This window comes from Sander vitreus, chromosome 11 (assembly GCF_031162955.1).
Source record: "Sander vitreus isolate 19-12246 chromosome 11, sanVit1, whole genome shotgun sequence".
NCBI classification, from domain to species: domain Eukaryota; kingdom Metazoa; phylum Chordata; class Actinopteri; order Perciformes; family Percidae; genus Sander; species Sander vitreus.
The window spans coordinates 15519828-15537660 of NC_135865.1; the positions used below are offsets into that span (position 1 = coordinate 15519828).

The window sequence follows — 17833 nt, forward strand, 5'->3', positions numbered from 1 at the left end:
CCTTTTCCATCTGTATATATTTTGCAATTTTATGACAATAGCAGGAAAAGACATCCCTGATTTTATTCACCTCTTCTCTATTTCTCATTTACTATTTCTCCCTTCCCCTTCCCTCCTGGTGAGTGGTAGTGAGGGAAGAGAGGAAACAAGCCGTAGAAAGGACAAATGGGATGCAACGAAGGACTGACACTTTGCTTTCTTTATGCTGTGTCTTTATTTACCTGCAGAGGGCAGTGTTGCATTAAGTATTGGCAGTTCACACAAGTCAAGTAGCAGAGCTGATTATTTGAAGCACTTTTGCTGCATTACAGCATCATAATTTCCCTGGAAAACAAAATAAAATAGGATTAGTGTTGCTTATTGAAAAAGGTTTAGGTTATACAGAAGGTTATTGAGTTCACCTGAAGATGAAACTGATCAGTTTAGTGCTGCTGGTTTCAAACACGGATATGTGATTTAAATTGCTCTTGTGCTCTTTTAATTTCTGGCTTTTAGAGGATGTAGATTGAGTTCATAATCAGAATACATAGTTAAATAATTTTCTAAATTAATAAGAAAGACAAGGACCTTTCTTCACTTTGGAATATATTACATCTAAAATGACTTCCTGTCTTTTGCCCATGTTGTGGTTTTCTATAATGTCATACATTTTGGTACTTGTAACAGGTTTGCTCTGGACAAAGACAATCAAGGTTGTGAATTGTCCTGCTATTAAAAGCTAGTGTGTACACGAGAGATTGGGTGTGCACAGGGGGTCTCTCCTCATGTTCCATTAGTTTGACAATGAACAGGTGTGACCTGACCAAAGAATTGCTCAAGGCTATCAAGCACTCCATGTATCCATCTGGCTTGGCCTGGTTTTATCAGAGCCAAACCATTAGCCTGCAGTCAGTTCAAGTCAACTGCTTTCATCATTTGAGCTACACTGGTTGCTGGTGGGCTATGACAATGAACACTGAGATAAACAGACACCTGCTGGTTTTGTTCCTGTTGGACCTTGTGGGGAACGTAACAATGATGTGTTTTTTTTCTTTTTTTCTTTCAGATCAGCTATTCCATGTGCTGGCCATGCACATGCGTCTGTACAGCATTGATTCAGCCTACAACCCTTGGACTAAGCTGACTCAGGTTACACAAAGCAAAGAGGCATAGTGAGTGACTTTCTCTGCTAACAGTAAATCTATAAATATGTTCATACATTTGTGGACACCACCACCACCACCACGTCTGTACTTTCCCCACACACCTTTCCTTCCTCACATAAACATGCAATCAAAGGGCCACTTTGTCCCCTTTCTAAACGCTACCATTTTATCCCGCCCCCAACAGCTTTTTCTCCACACAAAGAGGACCTAAAAACAGAAAAGGGACCGTGCGTGGTTTCCATAGATACCAATAATTGCTGCATCTTGCAAATTACCGGGCACTCCACAGAGAGCAAAACCTCCCTGTCAAATACTCTGTACAGAGAACGACTGCACCACACCAACACTACTACAGCACGACATTTACCAGTAGTTAGTAAAATACATAGTTTCTACCACACACACACACTCTTTTTTTCGTCTTGAGTCACTACTGTACATCAGAATATTTATTTTATGCACAAATGTGTTTGGTTGTCAGGATTGATGGTGTTAAAAAAAAAAAAAAAAAAAAACTACTGGCAGCACTTAACAATACAAGATGAGCTTAAACAACCTTTCCTCCCTGTTAGTGTTGTAAGACAGCTTCTACACCTGTTACTATTAAAGTGCTCACAGCCCTACAGTATTCTCAGAGGAGCCATTTGGTGTTTAAAAATACTTTGTTTGGGTTACGGGAGGGAGCACTGTCATTGACACCCTTAGGCAGTCAACCTGATCCAGCCCAGTTAAATAGGACAAAGAGAAATGTTTCTACATAGACGCAAAACATTGCTCTTACCTTATTTTATTGGATGAACCAAAGAGGAATGCATGGATGTTTTACAGCGTGCAAATAGTTTGTATGCAGTGGTCATAGCAGGGTTGTAAGCTCCATCCTCTGAGGCTTTCCTCCGATGCACAGTGGAATTAACCGGTGAGTGCTTTGGTAATGAAAGGTATTATTCTTTAAGTGCAGTTTCTCTTATTCCAAGCCGCCTGAGGCCTTTCAAGAGTAGAGTGGAGATTGGAACCTCGCTGAGGTTTTAGACGTTTAAATAGAGACGGCACTCACTGCAAATATGTAACCAGGGCTACGTTAAGGAAGTCGGTGCAGCAATGCAAGGAATGGGCCTTTTCATGCCATGTATTTGTTAAGCAAATTTAAAACCATATACACTGCAAGACCTTAGCTCTCATGCCTTTTTAAAGTCCTTGCAATAGACACGTTTATAAAGGGTGTGTAATTTATATTAAAGAGTACCTGCATTTCACTATTTGCATGAACTAATTGGTTTTCGTTGATAAATAAATACATGATTCTTGTTTTTCCATCACAATAGCTATTTGACATGAGGCCAACTATATACAGTACCTTCTGATTAATGAAAAGCATTTTTGCATATTTTGCAGTGGCTTTGATGAAAAGAGACCTGAGGTACCCATGCTGTTTCGAGATGTCCCGTCCCTCCTGATTATCTTTGTGCTAACAATGCCACAGCCTCTGCGAAAAGGTACAGTTCCTATGTCTGCATTATGACACTACAAGAGAGTAGGGAGCGTCTCAGTGGCTGCTTTACAAGGCTCCCCATTATCAGTAGAAATCAGGGCTGAGAGCTGGAAAGAAGCATTTCACATCTCTTATCTATGCTCTTGTTGCCATTATTTGGCCGTGAGGATCAGAGAGACACGACTCCAGTGATGAGAGGGCTGCCCCTCCTTCGCATGCCCCTCATCTGTGGCTTGTTCCTGCATCTCCTCCATGTTAGCCCTTCACCAGAAAAGGTAGAGGGCCACCTAAAGATTTGGCCCTATGCACTACAGTCATGTTTAATGGGAGAAGTGTCACAGCAGGCAGATCATTTAGTTGATGACTGAATTAAATTGACCGCTGGCAGGGACATTTGAGATTTTTTGGAACATAGTAAATATGGATTTATTGAAAGCGTTGCTTTTGACTAAAACAGGTAAGATTATAGTAATATGTAGTGTAGTGTAGTAGAGAGAGAGAGAGAGAGATTTAGAATTCATCAAGGAATGTTTTTTGTTTGTCAGATTGTTCATAAGGTGGTGCTGTTTCATAGCATGTAGCGTATCATTGTTACGGGCTCTTTTCTTTTTAGAGAAATAGAAAGGTTGAGGCATGATTAGTCCCCTGAGGAGTCATTTCCACTGGATTGCTATAAAGGGGATGGCAACCTTTTTTAGTTCTACCGTTTAATTGTGTGTACTGACACTTGTCACAATGACCAGGACAGTGGAGCTGTCAGCAGCCCTTTGAGAAGAATAAAGCACAATTGCACTCTTTGTTGTTCTTTTTAAACCAAACTTAAATATCCTTCAGGCTACATTTTCCACCTGAAAAGATCTGCTGATTATCCTGCATACTGTTCGCTGAGGCTCTCCTATGCCGAACTGAGAAACTAAATACAATGCCCCGGCTGTGAATAGCTGCCAGCCCACTTGAACTGGCTTTTTTATGCTAGAAGATCTTTTTGAATTCACATATTGAAGTAATGTTATGAATTAATTCTTAATTAGTTAATTATTTCATATTTTATCTGTGTAAATTGTGCTTCTCCACTTCTGTTTGTTCTCACTTAGTTTATATAATCAGTGTCACCTTCTCTCTCTCTGTGTGTGTGTAGAGCACTTTACCTGTGTGGTGAAGATGCTGTACAACCTGCAGTTCACCCAGGCTCTGGCTGCACTTTCAACCAAGTTCAGCCCAGAAGAAAGGCAGGCCTGGAGCACATCTGGAGCACTCAAGAAGGTAAAAGTGAGGTCACATCGAATTAGCCTGATTCATAAGTACATTATGCTGGTGCTAAACTTCCTTATTTTCCAGTGTCTAGCATACAGTAGGTCATACAGGTCAGTCTACAACAACAGTAAATCATTGCGTATGACATAGCATTGAGATGAATTGAGCCCATTTCGGTTTCATTTACATGATTTTCACAGTCAATCTTCATTATCTTGAAAAGTGTGATTGCTGGAGAGTGTTGCATTAATTGTCTATCTGTCTTCAGTCTATTAAATCTGTATTAGTGAGTAGCTGGCTTGAAATTCAAAAGACAAATAGCTGAAACCATCCCCTTTAGGGTGTTTCTATCCGTAATGGAGGTTTGGATTAGTTTCTTCCTACTACACTGTCATGAACAGTAGTGCAGGCATTCACAAGCTGCCATTAAGATGGATTTCAAATCCACAATGAGGACGGCATCCATATTTGGTGGAACGCCATTGTAATTAAACTGAAGTTGTTAAAAACGATGCAGTCTGAACAAAGATCCGAGCCTAGAGGAAGGAAATTCACCCCTATAAATCTATGACAAAGGACAGCAGACGAGATAAGACTGCTGTTTTATATTCTACCACCTTCAGCTTGATAAATGCATGCAGCTTTTTTCCCGATATATAAAATACTAGCTAAACCAGTTGAATTTTTTTTTATCAGAACACTCATTCAGTAATGTCTTTACCACTTATCAGATGTTATATTGTAAGGAAAGAATTATTGTTCGTTGCTTATTCTGTCATTAAGTCATTATATTTTACTGTGCAGCACATTTTATACCTACTGCAAGTGGAGGACTACAGTGGCAATATACACCCGTGAAGCTTTCTGATATGCGGCATTCATAAATTTGAAAACTGACAATAGATTGATAATACCATGACTATTTTATTTATTTTTATATGTTTTTGTCCCTGTCTATGGGTCATTTGATTGTCTTATCAATTTCTGAATGCCTATAGGCTTTGAAACAGGTTCTCTGCAAGAAACAGCGCGTATCCATCTGTGAAATCATTCAACGGGATGACTAAAGAATAACTGTCTAATGAGTCACACATGCCTTCTGGGATGAAGGGCTAATATAGACTGTTGAAGACCCATATTTGTCATGGCTTTATCAGTTGGAGTTCATGTTAATACCTGGTTTTATAGGTGTACCAGAGTGTTACCATCCTTCTTTCCTATTAAAAGACAATGGCTTTTTTAAACATAGATAAGCCTTGGGAGGGACTGCAACAATATGGAAAGAGTTTATTTTTAATCTGCAGCTAAAATACTTTGGTTTAATGTTTTCCCCTCAATTCAGCTCAAACAGGCAATTAATTGACTGACGCTGATGCTTTTTCACCGTCAGAGGAAATTATAGGCTAGATTAAGTGTAAATCTTGGTCTTTTATTGTTTGATTACATATTGTCAACGTTTTGATTTTCTGCCACAGAATGCTGCAAATGCTGAGACATCTTTTGAAGCGCTGCTAAGTCACGTTATCAGTGAGCTCTCAAAGGACAACAGTGTCTACAAGGTGAACGCTGAAGAAACATTAATGGTGAGGCACTAAAATGACTGTTTAGCACTTCGGCCTCCAGGAGAGTGCTCTCTCTCCCCTCAGTCTTGTCTTTGCTCTGCTCCTTTTCATTTTCTTTTAAACAATGAATTGGCCATTACCCTGAGAGACAGTGATCTAATATCTCCACTAATCTCCAGGGGAGATATACATCACAATGTTATCAGCAAGCCGTTGGCTGGTTATTGATCAAGTGTTACTGTTGTTTCCCTCTCCAGCTGATCTCCAGTGTGTGGTCTCCACAATCTATCGAGTTTAGCCTTCAACAGTTCTGCCTGCCCTTCCTACGTCTCTCCTGCCTCCTGCAGCATCACCTCTACGGAGACAACCTAACTAGCTGTCTGGTATGTTTTATCATAAATGTCATCCTACCTGCCGAAGCTACCCTACCCTTGTAGCCTTATATGGTCAATATTTCTGCTCATCTGATCTTGTCAACAATTGTTGACAAGATCTGAAAATTTCTCATGATGATGACATGAAACCAGCATGATTGATGTCTCAATACAAGACACATGAGGCGTTTCAGCCAAGTGGCAACCTCCTGAAAAAATTAAGGTTGAAAAATAAAGCCAACGCTGAAGTGCCAACAACTGCAGTTCCATGAATGGCAGGCTCCAAAAGCAAGTCAATCCTCCTCCAATGTGCGCTGAAGGAGGGTTTGGCTACCACACATATCATTCGGGATGGGAGGAAAACGTGCTCTGGTTTAATGGCATTTCTTTAAACCAATCAGAATCGTCAGATAGCTGTCTCAATTTAACATGCAGAGATCTGAGGAGCAGTCAACAATAGCCCTCATAAATCCACCGAATTTAAAATTCCAACCGAAGGAAATGGAAAATACATGCATTCGGCGGAATTTCCTGCAGCACCGGAGCAATCCCAGAAGTAGAATGTGAAGGATATAGACTAATCCCAATAGACCCCTATGTTTAAATGCCCAACTTTACAGCAGAAATAAACATGGTTACAACCTGGTACAAAAAAAATTATTTTGGTCTCTATTGCTAATTTCCCCCTTCATGATAACTGTGACTGGTGAATTGATTGTATATCTCACCCGTTTACATTATATCAAGGCTTAAAGTTATGCATAATTAAAGGGATGCTTTGCTGATTTTAATTGAGATCTGTGTCATCTTTGTGTGGGCAGTGTGTTTAGATGAAAGGCATGTGGCTTCCCTCCGTGGCGCCAGTGCACGTAGCTCGGAGCAACCATGCACGGCCAGCAACCCACTCATCTTATCACACTGGCCACACTGCCATGACACAGAGCTGGATTTTAATCAAAATATGTCTTCAAGGGCGGGCCCTTTAAGTGACAGGTGGATGTAGTCACAGGTGGCTAGCATAGACTGTAGACTTCATTCGGCCCGCCTCAGCTCCTCCACGCTTCACCTCTTTGCCCATTTTTGGATTAGCTGGTAGCAGGCAGCGTTAGGCACTGCCAAGATGGCGACTGCCCAAGCCACCCACTTTGAGCTACATTTTTGTTCTTTAGAAACCAATGGCTGACGTCATAGAGATTACTCCATATTTTATACAGTCTATGGTTTCAGCACATTGGTAGACTATAGTTTAGATTCTTTGACTTCTCATAAGGCACAGGTGTTGGTGAAAGCAAAGAGAGTGACCTCATCAGCTGTTTTCTTTTGTTTGTGTGTTCTCAGGAGGAGGAGGAGTTCTCATCCTTGGCTGTGTGTTTGGGGCTCTTATCCTCGGCCCCGGCCTCCAACACTGTGCACAGTGCCTCATGTCTGAAGTGGGCAGTCAGCACCTGTGACTTGGTGTCACAGTGGTGCACTGAGGTCACAGGGCTCTTTCAGATGCAAGCTGAGCAATCATTGGTATGTGTGTGTGAATTTCAGACCAGAGGATTTACATATATGTATTATATATTATGACGTGCTATAACAAAAGACAGCAAGTATATACCAGTAAAATCACATGTGGATGAGACGTCGAAAAAAAAACCCCTCTTATTTACTTATTTAGTTAGTCGGTCCATATGTTCTTTTATTTAAATTGTAAATCTGGACTCAAAGCTGAATTTGAACATAAATCACCGTTCAGTATGACTATAGTATTTCTGCCTCTTTAACAAACTAAAGCTAATTCCCAGTGGATTTCATTGTGCAGGTTTAAATTCAGAAAATATAAGTATAATGAGAAGTTGAGCTTTAATTGGCTTTGGAGTTTCAAATAAATAGTTTGAATACTCTCTGCAATAACTATGCAAACCATGTATTTTGAACTTGATGTCCTATAAACTACTCATGAAACTCAAGTGCTATTGACACTTTGAAATTAGTTTCAACCTTGGTTGACAAGGTCCTTAGCTGTTAGAGTCTCTGAAGAGAGTGAGTGCATAACTCAGGCATGTGCCTTATGCCCTTGGCAGTCAGCATTGCAGTAACATTGGATGCTGTACACCATTTGGTGAAAACTTAGTGTCTTGCATGTCAATTTAGGTTGCTAATACTTAAAAGGACGTTATTTATTATAACATTTCAGAGCCGAAGGAAATCATTCAAAACTGGGAAAGCTGAGACCTGGTGAATTATTTTAATTCAGTGTAGGCTAACAACAAGTCTGATTTATTTTTTTTTGCTTAAGAAATTGTATCTTTTGTGAGCAGTCAGTCTTTTTACTCGAGAGTTTTGGGTAGAGCAGGGAAGAGTTTGAGGACAAAGTGTATTAATGACTATAGTGCATTTATGGACTGATTTTAGTGCATTTTACATATTTCTGTCTTTCTTCTCCTCTGAAGACCTTGCTTGTTCAGGAGCCTCAGTGGGCTTCCCCCCGCCTTCTCCAGCTACCTGACAACTACAATATCATCTTCCAGTACTATCACAGGAAGGCCTGCACTGCCTGCAAAAAGGTGCCAAAAGACCCCGCACTCTGCCTTGTTTGTGGCGCCTTCGTCTGTCTCAAAGGCGTGTGCTGCAAACAGCAGGGTATCTGTGAATGTGTTTTGGTAAGTTTCTCAGTGCTTCAAAAGCAGGCCCATAATGTTATTTATTTTTTTATTCCACGTGAGGGCCAACAACCTAATTTGGAGCAAAAGTAATAATTGTAGGCGTCATTGCAAGCAGAATTTGCATAGCTGTATGACAGTGTCAGGATCATTTGTAAATCTTTGGATTTCTTTTTTTTGACAGCACTCCCAACATTGTGGTGCAGCTACAGGCATCTTTCTACTGATAAATGCCTCAGTCATCATCATCATCCGTGGACATCGTTTCTGCCTGTGGGGTTCTGTTTACCTTGATGCCCACGGAGAGGAGGACCGCGATTTACGGTACGACACACACATATACATAATTAGAATATCATGAAATAGTTGATTTATTTCAGTAATTCCATTCAAAAAGTGAAACTTGTATAATGTATACATTCATTCCACACAGACTGATATATTTCAAGTGTTTATTTCTTTTAATTGTGATGATTATAACTGACGACTAATGAAAATCCCAAATTCAGTATCTCCGAAAATTAGAATATTACTTAAGACCAATACAAAAAAGGATTTTTAGAAATGTTGGCCAACTGAAAAGTTGGAACATGAAAAGTATGAGCATGTACAGCACTCAATACTTAGTTGGGGCTCCTTTTGCCTGAATTACTGCAGCAATGTGGCGTGGCATGGAGTCGATCAGTCTGTGGCACTGCTCAGGTGTTATGAGAGCCCAGGTTGCTCCGATAGTGGCCTTCAGCTCTTCTGCATTGTTGGCTCTGGCGCATCGCATCTTCCTCTTCACAATACCCCATAGATTTTCTATAGGGTTAAGGTCAGGCAAGTTTGCTGGCCAATTAACAACAGGGATACCATGGTCCTTAAACCAGGTACTGGTAGCTTTGGCACTGTGTGCAGGTGCCAAGTCCTGTTGGAAAATTAAATCTGCATCTCCATAAAGTTGGTCAGCAGCAGGAAGCATGAAGTGCTCTAAAACTTCCTGGTAGACGGCTGCGTTGACCCTGGACCTCAGAAAACACAGTGGACCAACACCAGCAGATGACATGGCACCCCAAACCATCACTGACTGTGAAAACTTTACACCGGACTTCAAGCAACGTGGATTCTGTGCCTCTCCTCTCTTCCTCCAGACTCTGGGACCTTGATTTCCAAAGGAAATGCAAAATTTACTTTCATCAGAGAACATAACTTTGGACCACTCAGCAGCGGTCCAGTCCTTTTTGTCTTTAGCCCAGGTGAGATGCTTCTGATGCTGTGTCTTGTTCAGGAGTGGCTTGACACAAGGAATGCGACAGCTGAAACCCATGTCTTGCATACGTCTGTGCGTGGTGGTTCTTGAAGCACTGACTCCAGCTGCAGTCCACTCTTTGTGAATCACCCCCACATTTTTGAATGGGTTTTGTTTCACAATCCTCTCCAGGGTGCGGTTATCCCTATTGCTTGTACACTTTTTTCTACCACATCTTTTCATTCCCTTCGCCTCTCTATTAATGTGCTTGGACACAGAGCTCTGTGAACAGCCAGCCTCTTTAGCAATGACCTTTTGTGTCTTGCCCTCCTTGTGCAAGGTGTCAATGGTCATCTTTTGAACAGCTGTCAAGTCAGTAGTCTTCCCCATGATTGTGTAGCCTACAGAACTAGACTGAGAGACCATTTAAAGGCCTTTGCAGGTGTTTTGAGTTAATTAGCTGATTAGAGTGTGGCACCAGGTCTCTTCAATATTGAACCTTGTCACAATATTCTAATTTTCTGAGATACTGAATTTGGGGTTTTCATTAGTTGTTAGTTATAATCATCAAAATTAAAAGAAAAACACTTGAAATATATCAGTCTGTGTGGAATGAATGTATACATTATACAAGTTTCACTTTTTGAATGGAATTACTGAAATAAATCAACTTTTTCATCATATTCTAATTATATGACGTGCGTGTGCGCACACAGTCATAAATGCCACACAGTATTATGCAGTTAACTTATACAGTTAAAACATTTTAACACTCATGTGTCCCAGTTCCATTATACATACTATGCAGTATGTATCTGTACTGATTGTCATAGTATACTATTTTTGCAGGTAGTGGACAATAACATGACATCATCATAATATGCTTTTTATGCATAGCTTTTTAGTACATGTAAGCCTTCAAGTACAAACATTCAACATACTCAAAACCTTCTTCGAATTAGGATCTAGTATGAAAATGGGACTCAGTTTGTTTTTAAGAATGTGTTGCTGGAGAGAAAACAAACACAGCTCTCACACTTGTTTTCCCCTCTGGCTTTTCTCCAGCCGTGGCAAGCCTCTCTTCTTATGTGAAGAGAGGTATCGAGTGTTGGAGCAACAGTGGGTCTCACACACCTTTGATCACATCAATAAGCGCTGGGGGCCTCACTATAATGGACTCTAAGATCTTCCAAAGTCCACTGAAAACAGCAACCTGTGACGGAGAAGATTTCTTTTTTTCTGGCTTATGTGTCTGCCTCGATTTAAATAAATGGGAACTCATAACGTGATAAACACAAACATCCCAGTGAGGGTATTGCTGCCACAGCCTTGGTTTATGTGAAGTTTGGTGTACAATCATGCCTAAAGATTAACACGTGTGTGTGATTAAGTGATTTATTGTGTGGTTTTCAACAGGGAAAAAGAATTCGGTAAGATCAAAGTAAAAAGCACAACTTTGCCCAGAAATTCAGTTGGTGTGGAACAGGTTTTTTTTTAAGCCTGTCATATTTATTTGGGTTAACTATATATATATATATATATATATATATATATATATATATATATATATATATATATATATATATATATATATATATATATATATATATATAAAAATATCAAGTGCTGAATGTCCCTGCAAAGTTTGATTTACTATTTGCACCATTTCTGATGATGTTGATGCATATCCCTTTTATTTATCCAAATGTGCTCTGCTGTGCTGGCATGAGTTTCAAGCTCCTGATGAGTGTAGCGGTGATATTGCAATGTGCACTCATTGTCTGCTGACATGTGAGGGTAGGCAAGACAAGTCCACCCATCGACACACTAGAGTTTTTTTTGCAGACACGCAAAGGCTCTTTTTAATGGGTCTAGTTGCAATCCATCCTCAGGAATTTGTTTTTGTTTTTGCTGTTTAAAATGTTTTAGATATTTAAATAAATGCTGCTGCTCATTGTTCAAGTAAGTAATTTTAACTTTTGTGACAATTTTCTTTTTTTTTTTTCTATGGTTGTGCTTTGAGTTTATGGTAGATGGCTGGGAATGTTGACTCAAACTCACTTTGTTCAAGGAGGTATGCGGTCACCTCATTACGCTCACTACAGATCTTGTAGTCCTGCCCTATCGCATAGAGCTTCTTGTTTCTGGTTGGTTCTGAAGAAGAAATCTAATGCTAACTCTAACAGCTAAAGCTACAACCGGTCTATGAGAGTCATTGTCATCGCTCTACAGAAACCTGAAGTCAAACCTACAGAATTTAAAGTAGCATACATTTTAAAGAAAATGTCATTGCACAGATATGGTGTCCTGCTGCACTGGCAAAACTGAACACTATATGAGCGCAGAAATATTATATTGGTTCTGTCAAAGTTTTCTCTCAACATATGAAACTCCATGAAATTCAATGAAATGTGAGTTGCTTTTGAGAAGAAATGTCAATATTCATGTCTGTGCTGTCAAAAAAGTTTTTTTTCCTTTTTATGCTTTTGATTGTCGACTGTCGAGTCCTAACTGCAGTACAGAGCATTTATTGTGATGACTATCCCTAACTCATGCATCATCCAGTTGTGATTAATAGTTCATTCCAACATAAAATTATCAGACTTGAGTATCCGTTATACACTGTGCATGACATCCTTTAAGCCACCATTATTTAAGTGTCTTAGCTACTTCATTTTCTGATTATATCATCTTTTTTTTTCTTTTTTTTTTTGGAAGAGAGGAAATGTATCCAGTTGTGCCTGCAAGATAAATGTTTTTGAGTGATAAACGGCACACTGCTGATATCCCTGACATCTGGCTTTAGAATTCTGGGCCACATCGTGTTGCATCAAGGAATTTCTAAAGGAACAAGTTAACACTTGAAAAACCTTTCTCTTGAATTCATGCATGCTGCTTTTCTGTTTACAGAGTTTCTCCTCTTCTTTGTTTTGCAGTACCCACTTTGTAAATGACCGCAACCAAATAGCCAATGAGTAATGGGTGTAAATTGTAACTGAAAGCTCTTGTGTGTTCTCCTGTATGAGTGAGGAGAGAATACAGTACATTACTGTAGGTGCTGACTCAAACTTTCTGAGTTTGACCAGAAAGTATGATTTGGACATTTAATGCAAAATGTAACATATGTGAATAAAATATAAACACTGATTTGTGTCCTTTTTATTGTTTGTTTTGTTTTGCCAGTTTTTGAGCACTACAATGAATGACCTTCTCTACTCATTATGTTCGCTGTATGAGAGCAGTGATGCTATATTGGTTATGTCAAAGTATTCCCTCAATGTCATAGTTGCTTATGTAAGATATCAAAACCACTCCTCTACCGGTGCTGTCAGAAAAAGCAGATACTATCATTTTGTATCTAAACATGACCATACTTTCTAGCAGGTGTAATTGAAGTAATTTCCAAGAGACATGAGTGCTAGAGGGACAAGAGGAAAAAGAGGGTTTCATGCCACTGCTATCATCTCAGCTCCACAAAGCTCAAATATTACTTTCTGTAATGACCTTTCTCTGGTCTCAATCCACTGGTGTGAGCTGTAGGGAGGAAATGTGGCTGGTAAGAGACAGACATCCAAACTGTGACCACCAGGGGTCTCAGTTCACTGGAGCTCATCAGATCATCATCTCCACAGACCAGTCCTGTGACCTTTTTTGAATGAATAATGTGACTATACAAGAATACAGCTTGTGTGAAAAGCTGCTAAATATTTTCAAAATGCAGCTGAGCAGATGCATCAGTTCTGAGATCATTGAAATATCAAAGTGTGCCATTTGTAAGTGGGTTGGTTGCTAGTTTTATTTAATGAAATGAAAAAAATAAAAGGAAATCTCATGTATACATGTATGCTGTATTTGTGATTTGTGTATAAATACTGTTTATCCAACTTGTAAAGAACTTTCATTGCCATGTGACTGAGCACTTTGAGGATAATTGGGTTGAAGTTGCATAAACACGGGAGGCCCTCTCGTTAATGACCAATGGCCGCACAAATCCTCTCTTTTCTGCCAAATTAGGCAAAAAGAAAAAAAAATAGTGTGGGCCAGCGGAAGAATTTTATCCGGGTAAAACCACCGAGAATGTGCGAACAGAGCTGAGAGATGCTGGAGTGAGAGGCGGTGCACCGGCGAGCATCACTGCACATTTCCTCATTTACCTTATCTTCCCTTGAATTGCCTCGTGTCCAGTTAGGTATACTGCCGCCTCAAAGATCATGAATATACCATTGAAGGTGATATTGGTCAGCTAAGAGCTTCCGGTCAGCAGGACAACATGCTCAGATGTCTCTTAATAATTAAAACCCTTCACTGAGTAAACTGGGAAACCCGTTCGGATTTGTTGCTATGGACGGTAAGGTGCACACAGAATTGTTAGTTAAAGTAGTAGACTAATTGTAAGGTTTGTCTAAAACTATCAACAGTGTTGGCTGTGTTGACCCCGATACACAGAGATGGATACAAGATTGAGCAGTAATCAGCTGATGTCTAAAAAACTTTACCCTGTTTTGCAGATTTTAGAGATGGAAATACAGAGGCTCCAATCTCAAGGTAGGACTCTGTTTTCTCATAAGTAGGCCACACTCATCTTGTCTGGATTACTGTCATTCTGGTACTACTTCTGGTACACTTAGTGTAGGCTATAGGCTTTACGTTGTGAAATAATGGCATACTGTGGTGTTCACAGTATGCTGCTTTGTTGGTAACGAGTAACTGAAAAGATGGGATAATGGAGAAATTGGTTTGGCTCAGTTTTCACTACAATTTAATTTCATAAGCAGAACTTTGAATACAAAGTTATACTCTCATAAAATCTCAGGTAGCACACAAACGAAAACTGCTGTATGATAATACATTAGCCTACATAGTAAGTTTAACAACGCATCAAAACATTGTGTATGTTTATCAGTGAATTTAGATAATTGCTGCATTTCAAAGTAAAAATGTTCCTCATCAAATACTGCTGTCAAACATGAACTAATTCATCAAACAAAAACAAAACAGTTTACAATAGTCATTCTGTCAGGACAATTAGCAATGACAAAATGAGTGCAATGATGTAGGGTACAAATTACTTTAAATGCTATTTTTACTTATTGAGTATGCTGTGTTGGTGTAAATACAGTCTACAGTCAGATTTTACAGAAAGTCCTACATTTATAAAGACAAAATGATGTATTTCACTGTATTGGTTTAGTTTTTCTGTTCAATATCAACCACAGAGTTAGTTTTTTTTGCAAGACATCAAACAATAAATATTTCAAACACTTGTAGGTTTAATCATCTTAACTCCAGAAAGCTACTGTGATGATGTAATTCTGTAGAACATAATATTAAAACCACAATTTACATGAGCATAACAAACACTCAATACAGTGCAATTTGGAATATATTTCAGTGGTGGTTAAGTAATCTTGAAATCACCAGGGCAATGCTGTTACGTAAACCATAAGCTAATATGAGGTGGTGTTTACTTTAGAATTTGTATTTAGAAGTAAGATAAGAAGTTACATGGGCTCTTTGCATTGAAGGTTTTGCACTTTGAAACCATGTTTGTTGACAAAAATAGACTTGATTCTTGATTCTCAAAAATATTCAACTTGTATATCACTGTATAACAGTCAGTCGGTTAGTTTTGTTTCATTTACACAAACAGTATTGCACTGTACAGTATTGCACCACATTATATCACATTTGCTGCTAGAACAGCTGTGATATTTGTGATTAGATGACAGAGATTCATTGTTCCGTTTTTTTTTCTTTTTTTTTTTAAAGGTCCCATGGCATGAAAATTTCACTTTATGAGGTTTTTTAACATTAATATGTGTTCCCCTAGCCTGTCTATGGTCCCCCAGTGGCTAGAAATGGTGATAGGTGTAAACCAAGCCCTGGGTATCCTGATGAGGGTTAGGGTTAGGTATCCTTATGATGTCATAAGGAGCAAGGTTACCTCCCCTTTCTCTGCTTTGCCCGCCCACAGAATTTGGCCCGCCCATGAGAGAGAGGCATCATGGCTTTCAAACGAGCAAAGTGGCAGTTGGTCAAGGCCACACCCCCAACCTCCACCTTGCCCCCCCCCCCTCTCTCCTCCTCAATAGCTACAGACACAGAAATGGCACATCCTAAGTAAAGCTCATTGTGGGACTGGCTCTAGTTGCTGTAATTCTGCACCAAGCCTGAATTTCGGGAAAGAGACTTCAGATACAGTATTAGGGGACCACTAAGGTCTATATAAAAGAGACTTCAGATACAGTAATAGGGGACCACTAAGGTCCATATAAAAGCATCCAAAGAGCACCATGTCATTGGACTTTTAAAATATATTTTTTGGGCATCTTAGGCCTTTATTTATATAGGACAGATGAAGACATGAAAGGGGAGAGAGAGGGGGGAATGACATGCAGCAAAGGGCCGCAGGTCATCGGACTCATCTCTGATGGTGACGAGTCCGCCTACAGGTGGGAGGCTGACCACCTGGTGACCTGGTGCAAGCAAAACAATCTAGAGCTCAACGCTCTAAAGACAGTGGAGATGGTTGTGGACTTCAGGAAGAATCCAGCCCCACCTGCCCCCATCACCCTCTGTGGCTCCACAATTGACACTGTGGAGTCTTTCCTCTTCCTGGGAAGTACCATCTTCCAAGATCTCAAGTGGGAGCTGAACATCAGCTCCCTCGTGAAGAAAGCACAACAGAGGATGTACTTCCTGCGGCAGCTGAAGAAATTCAACCTGCCAAAGACAATGATGGTGCACTTCTACACAGCCATCATTGAGTCCATCCTCACATCCTCCATCACCATCTGGTACGCTGCTGCCACTGCCAAGGACAAGGGCAGACTGCAGCGTGTCATTCGGTCAGCTGAGGAGGTGATTGGCTGCAATCTGCCGCCGCTCCAGGACCTATACGCCACCAGGACTCTGAAGCATGCTGGTAAGATTGTGGCCGATCCCTCCCACCCCGGTCACAGACTCTTTGAGACACTCCCCTCTGGCAGGAGGCTGAGGTCCATCAGGACCAAAACCTCACGTCACATGAACAGCTTTTTCCCCTCCACCACTAGCCTTATTAACAAGGCCCGGAAACCATCCTGACTCTCCACCTTCATGCCACTGTTCTCTCTCTCTGCTGTAATGCTCTTTGCTCTTTATTTTTTATTTATATCTTTATTTATTCTTTATTTTTAACTTAATACATACTGTGTAAATATACTTATTCTTATATTGTTTAATATTCAATCTAAAGAATGTGTGACGTGCACCAACAACACCAAAACAAATTCCTTGTATGTGTTAAAAAAATGTACTTGGCAATAAAACCCTTTCTGATTTTGAGGTCGGAGTCGAACCCACGGCCGCTGCGTCAAGGAGTTAACCTCTAAATATAAGCACGTGCTCTACCAGGTGAGCTACCCAGCCACCGTTGTTCTGGTTTTTAGATTGATTAATTTAATGCTAACATTGGCTTCTTCTTAATTAGGTTAATGTTTAGTGTTTCCAAAGTTGGAGATTATTAATCATGAAGGTGGACTGCTGAGATTCGGGGGTTAAACTACAAAAGAAAAAGGGGTTTGTTTCTGGTCGTGTGAGGCTTTGGTTGTCCAGGGTGACAACAAGTGCACAGTGCTTTCAGCCTGCCTCATGGCTAGTGGTTTACTGCAAAGCCTCTTCGTATCCCCTTAAAAGGGATTATAGTCCAGAGTTCTTTCTCCCCACAGATTTACCAAAGGGTTTACCAAGTGAAGTTCCCGCAAGGCTTTACCAGAGAGGGTGGGATTGTGCAAGTTTGATGGAAGCAGAAAATTAGATTACTCACTTTCTCTTTCCACTGTTTCTGGTGATAAAGATGGTCCCTGTGCTGCAGCTGTTCACATCATCTAAAGCTGTTACCACCTCCAACCATCACTGAAACTTGGAATTATGCAGATGCACCGTAAATGCATATGTTGGGGGGCATATTATTTAGCTCAAGAGGCATCTGCATGCACTATTATCACAAAGCAGCACGTAACACATAACCCAGTTTTTACATAAGTCCCTGTGATTTTGATGCGTAGTTTGATGATGTTGGATTTTTTTTTTTACTATTTCAGTGTGTCAGAGAGAAGCTCTTGATCACCAGATACGATGTTCCTTTTT

At 40.1% G+C, this 17833-nt stretch overlaps 2 protein-coding genes across 3 annotated transcripts in view; both read left to right on the forward strand.

Annotated features, from left to right (window-relative positions):
- ubr3 (ubiquitin protein ligase E3 component n-recognin 3) overlaps positions 1-12850 on the forward strand; it is a 44616-nt gene extending 31766 nt beyond the window's left edge. For both annotated transcript variants that reach the window (XM_078261854.1, XM_078261855.1), the window contains 9 exons: positions 1046-1151; positions 2538-2638; positions 3773-3897; positions 5364-5471; positions 5708-5833; positions 7163-7339; positions 8263-8472; positions 8657-8796; positions 10769-12850. In XM_078261854.1, coding sequence (XP_078117980.1) covers positions 1046-1151; positions 2538-2638; positions 3773-3897; positions 5364-5471; positions 5708-5833; positions 7163-7339; positions 8263-8472; positions 8657-8796; positions 10769-10886 — 1211 coding nt within the window. In that variant the 3' untranslated portion in view covers positions 10887-12850. The remainder of the gene's footprint in view (positions 1-1045; positions 1152-2537; positions 2639-3772; positions 3898-5363; positions 5472-5707; positions 5834-7162; positions 7340-8262; positions 8473-8656; positions 8797-10768) is intronic.
- Positions 12851-13886: 1036 nt separating this feature from the next.
- LOC144525227 (uncharacterized) lies at positions 13887-17084 on the forward strand. The gene is made up of 3 exons (XM_078261857.1): positions 13887-14051; positions 14212-14248; positions 15678-17084. Exon 3 carries the CDS (start codon positions 16067-16069, stop codon positions 16787-16789), a length of 723 nt encoding a protein of 240 aa, XP_078117983.1. The 5' UTR covers positions 13887-14051; positions 14212-14248; positions 15678-16066; the 3' UTR covers positions 16790-17084.
- The last annotated feature ends 749 nt before the right edge of the window (positions 17085-17833 follow it).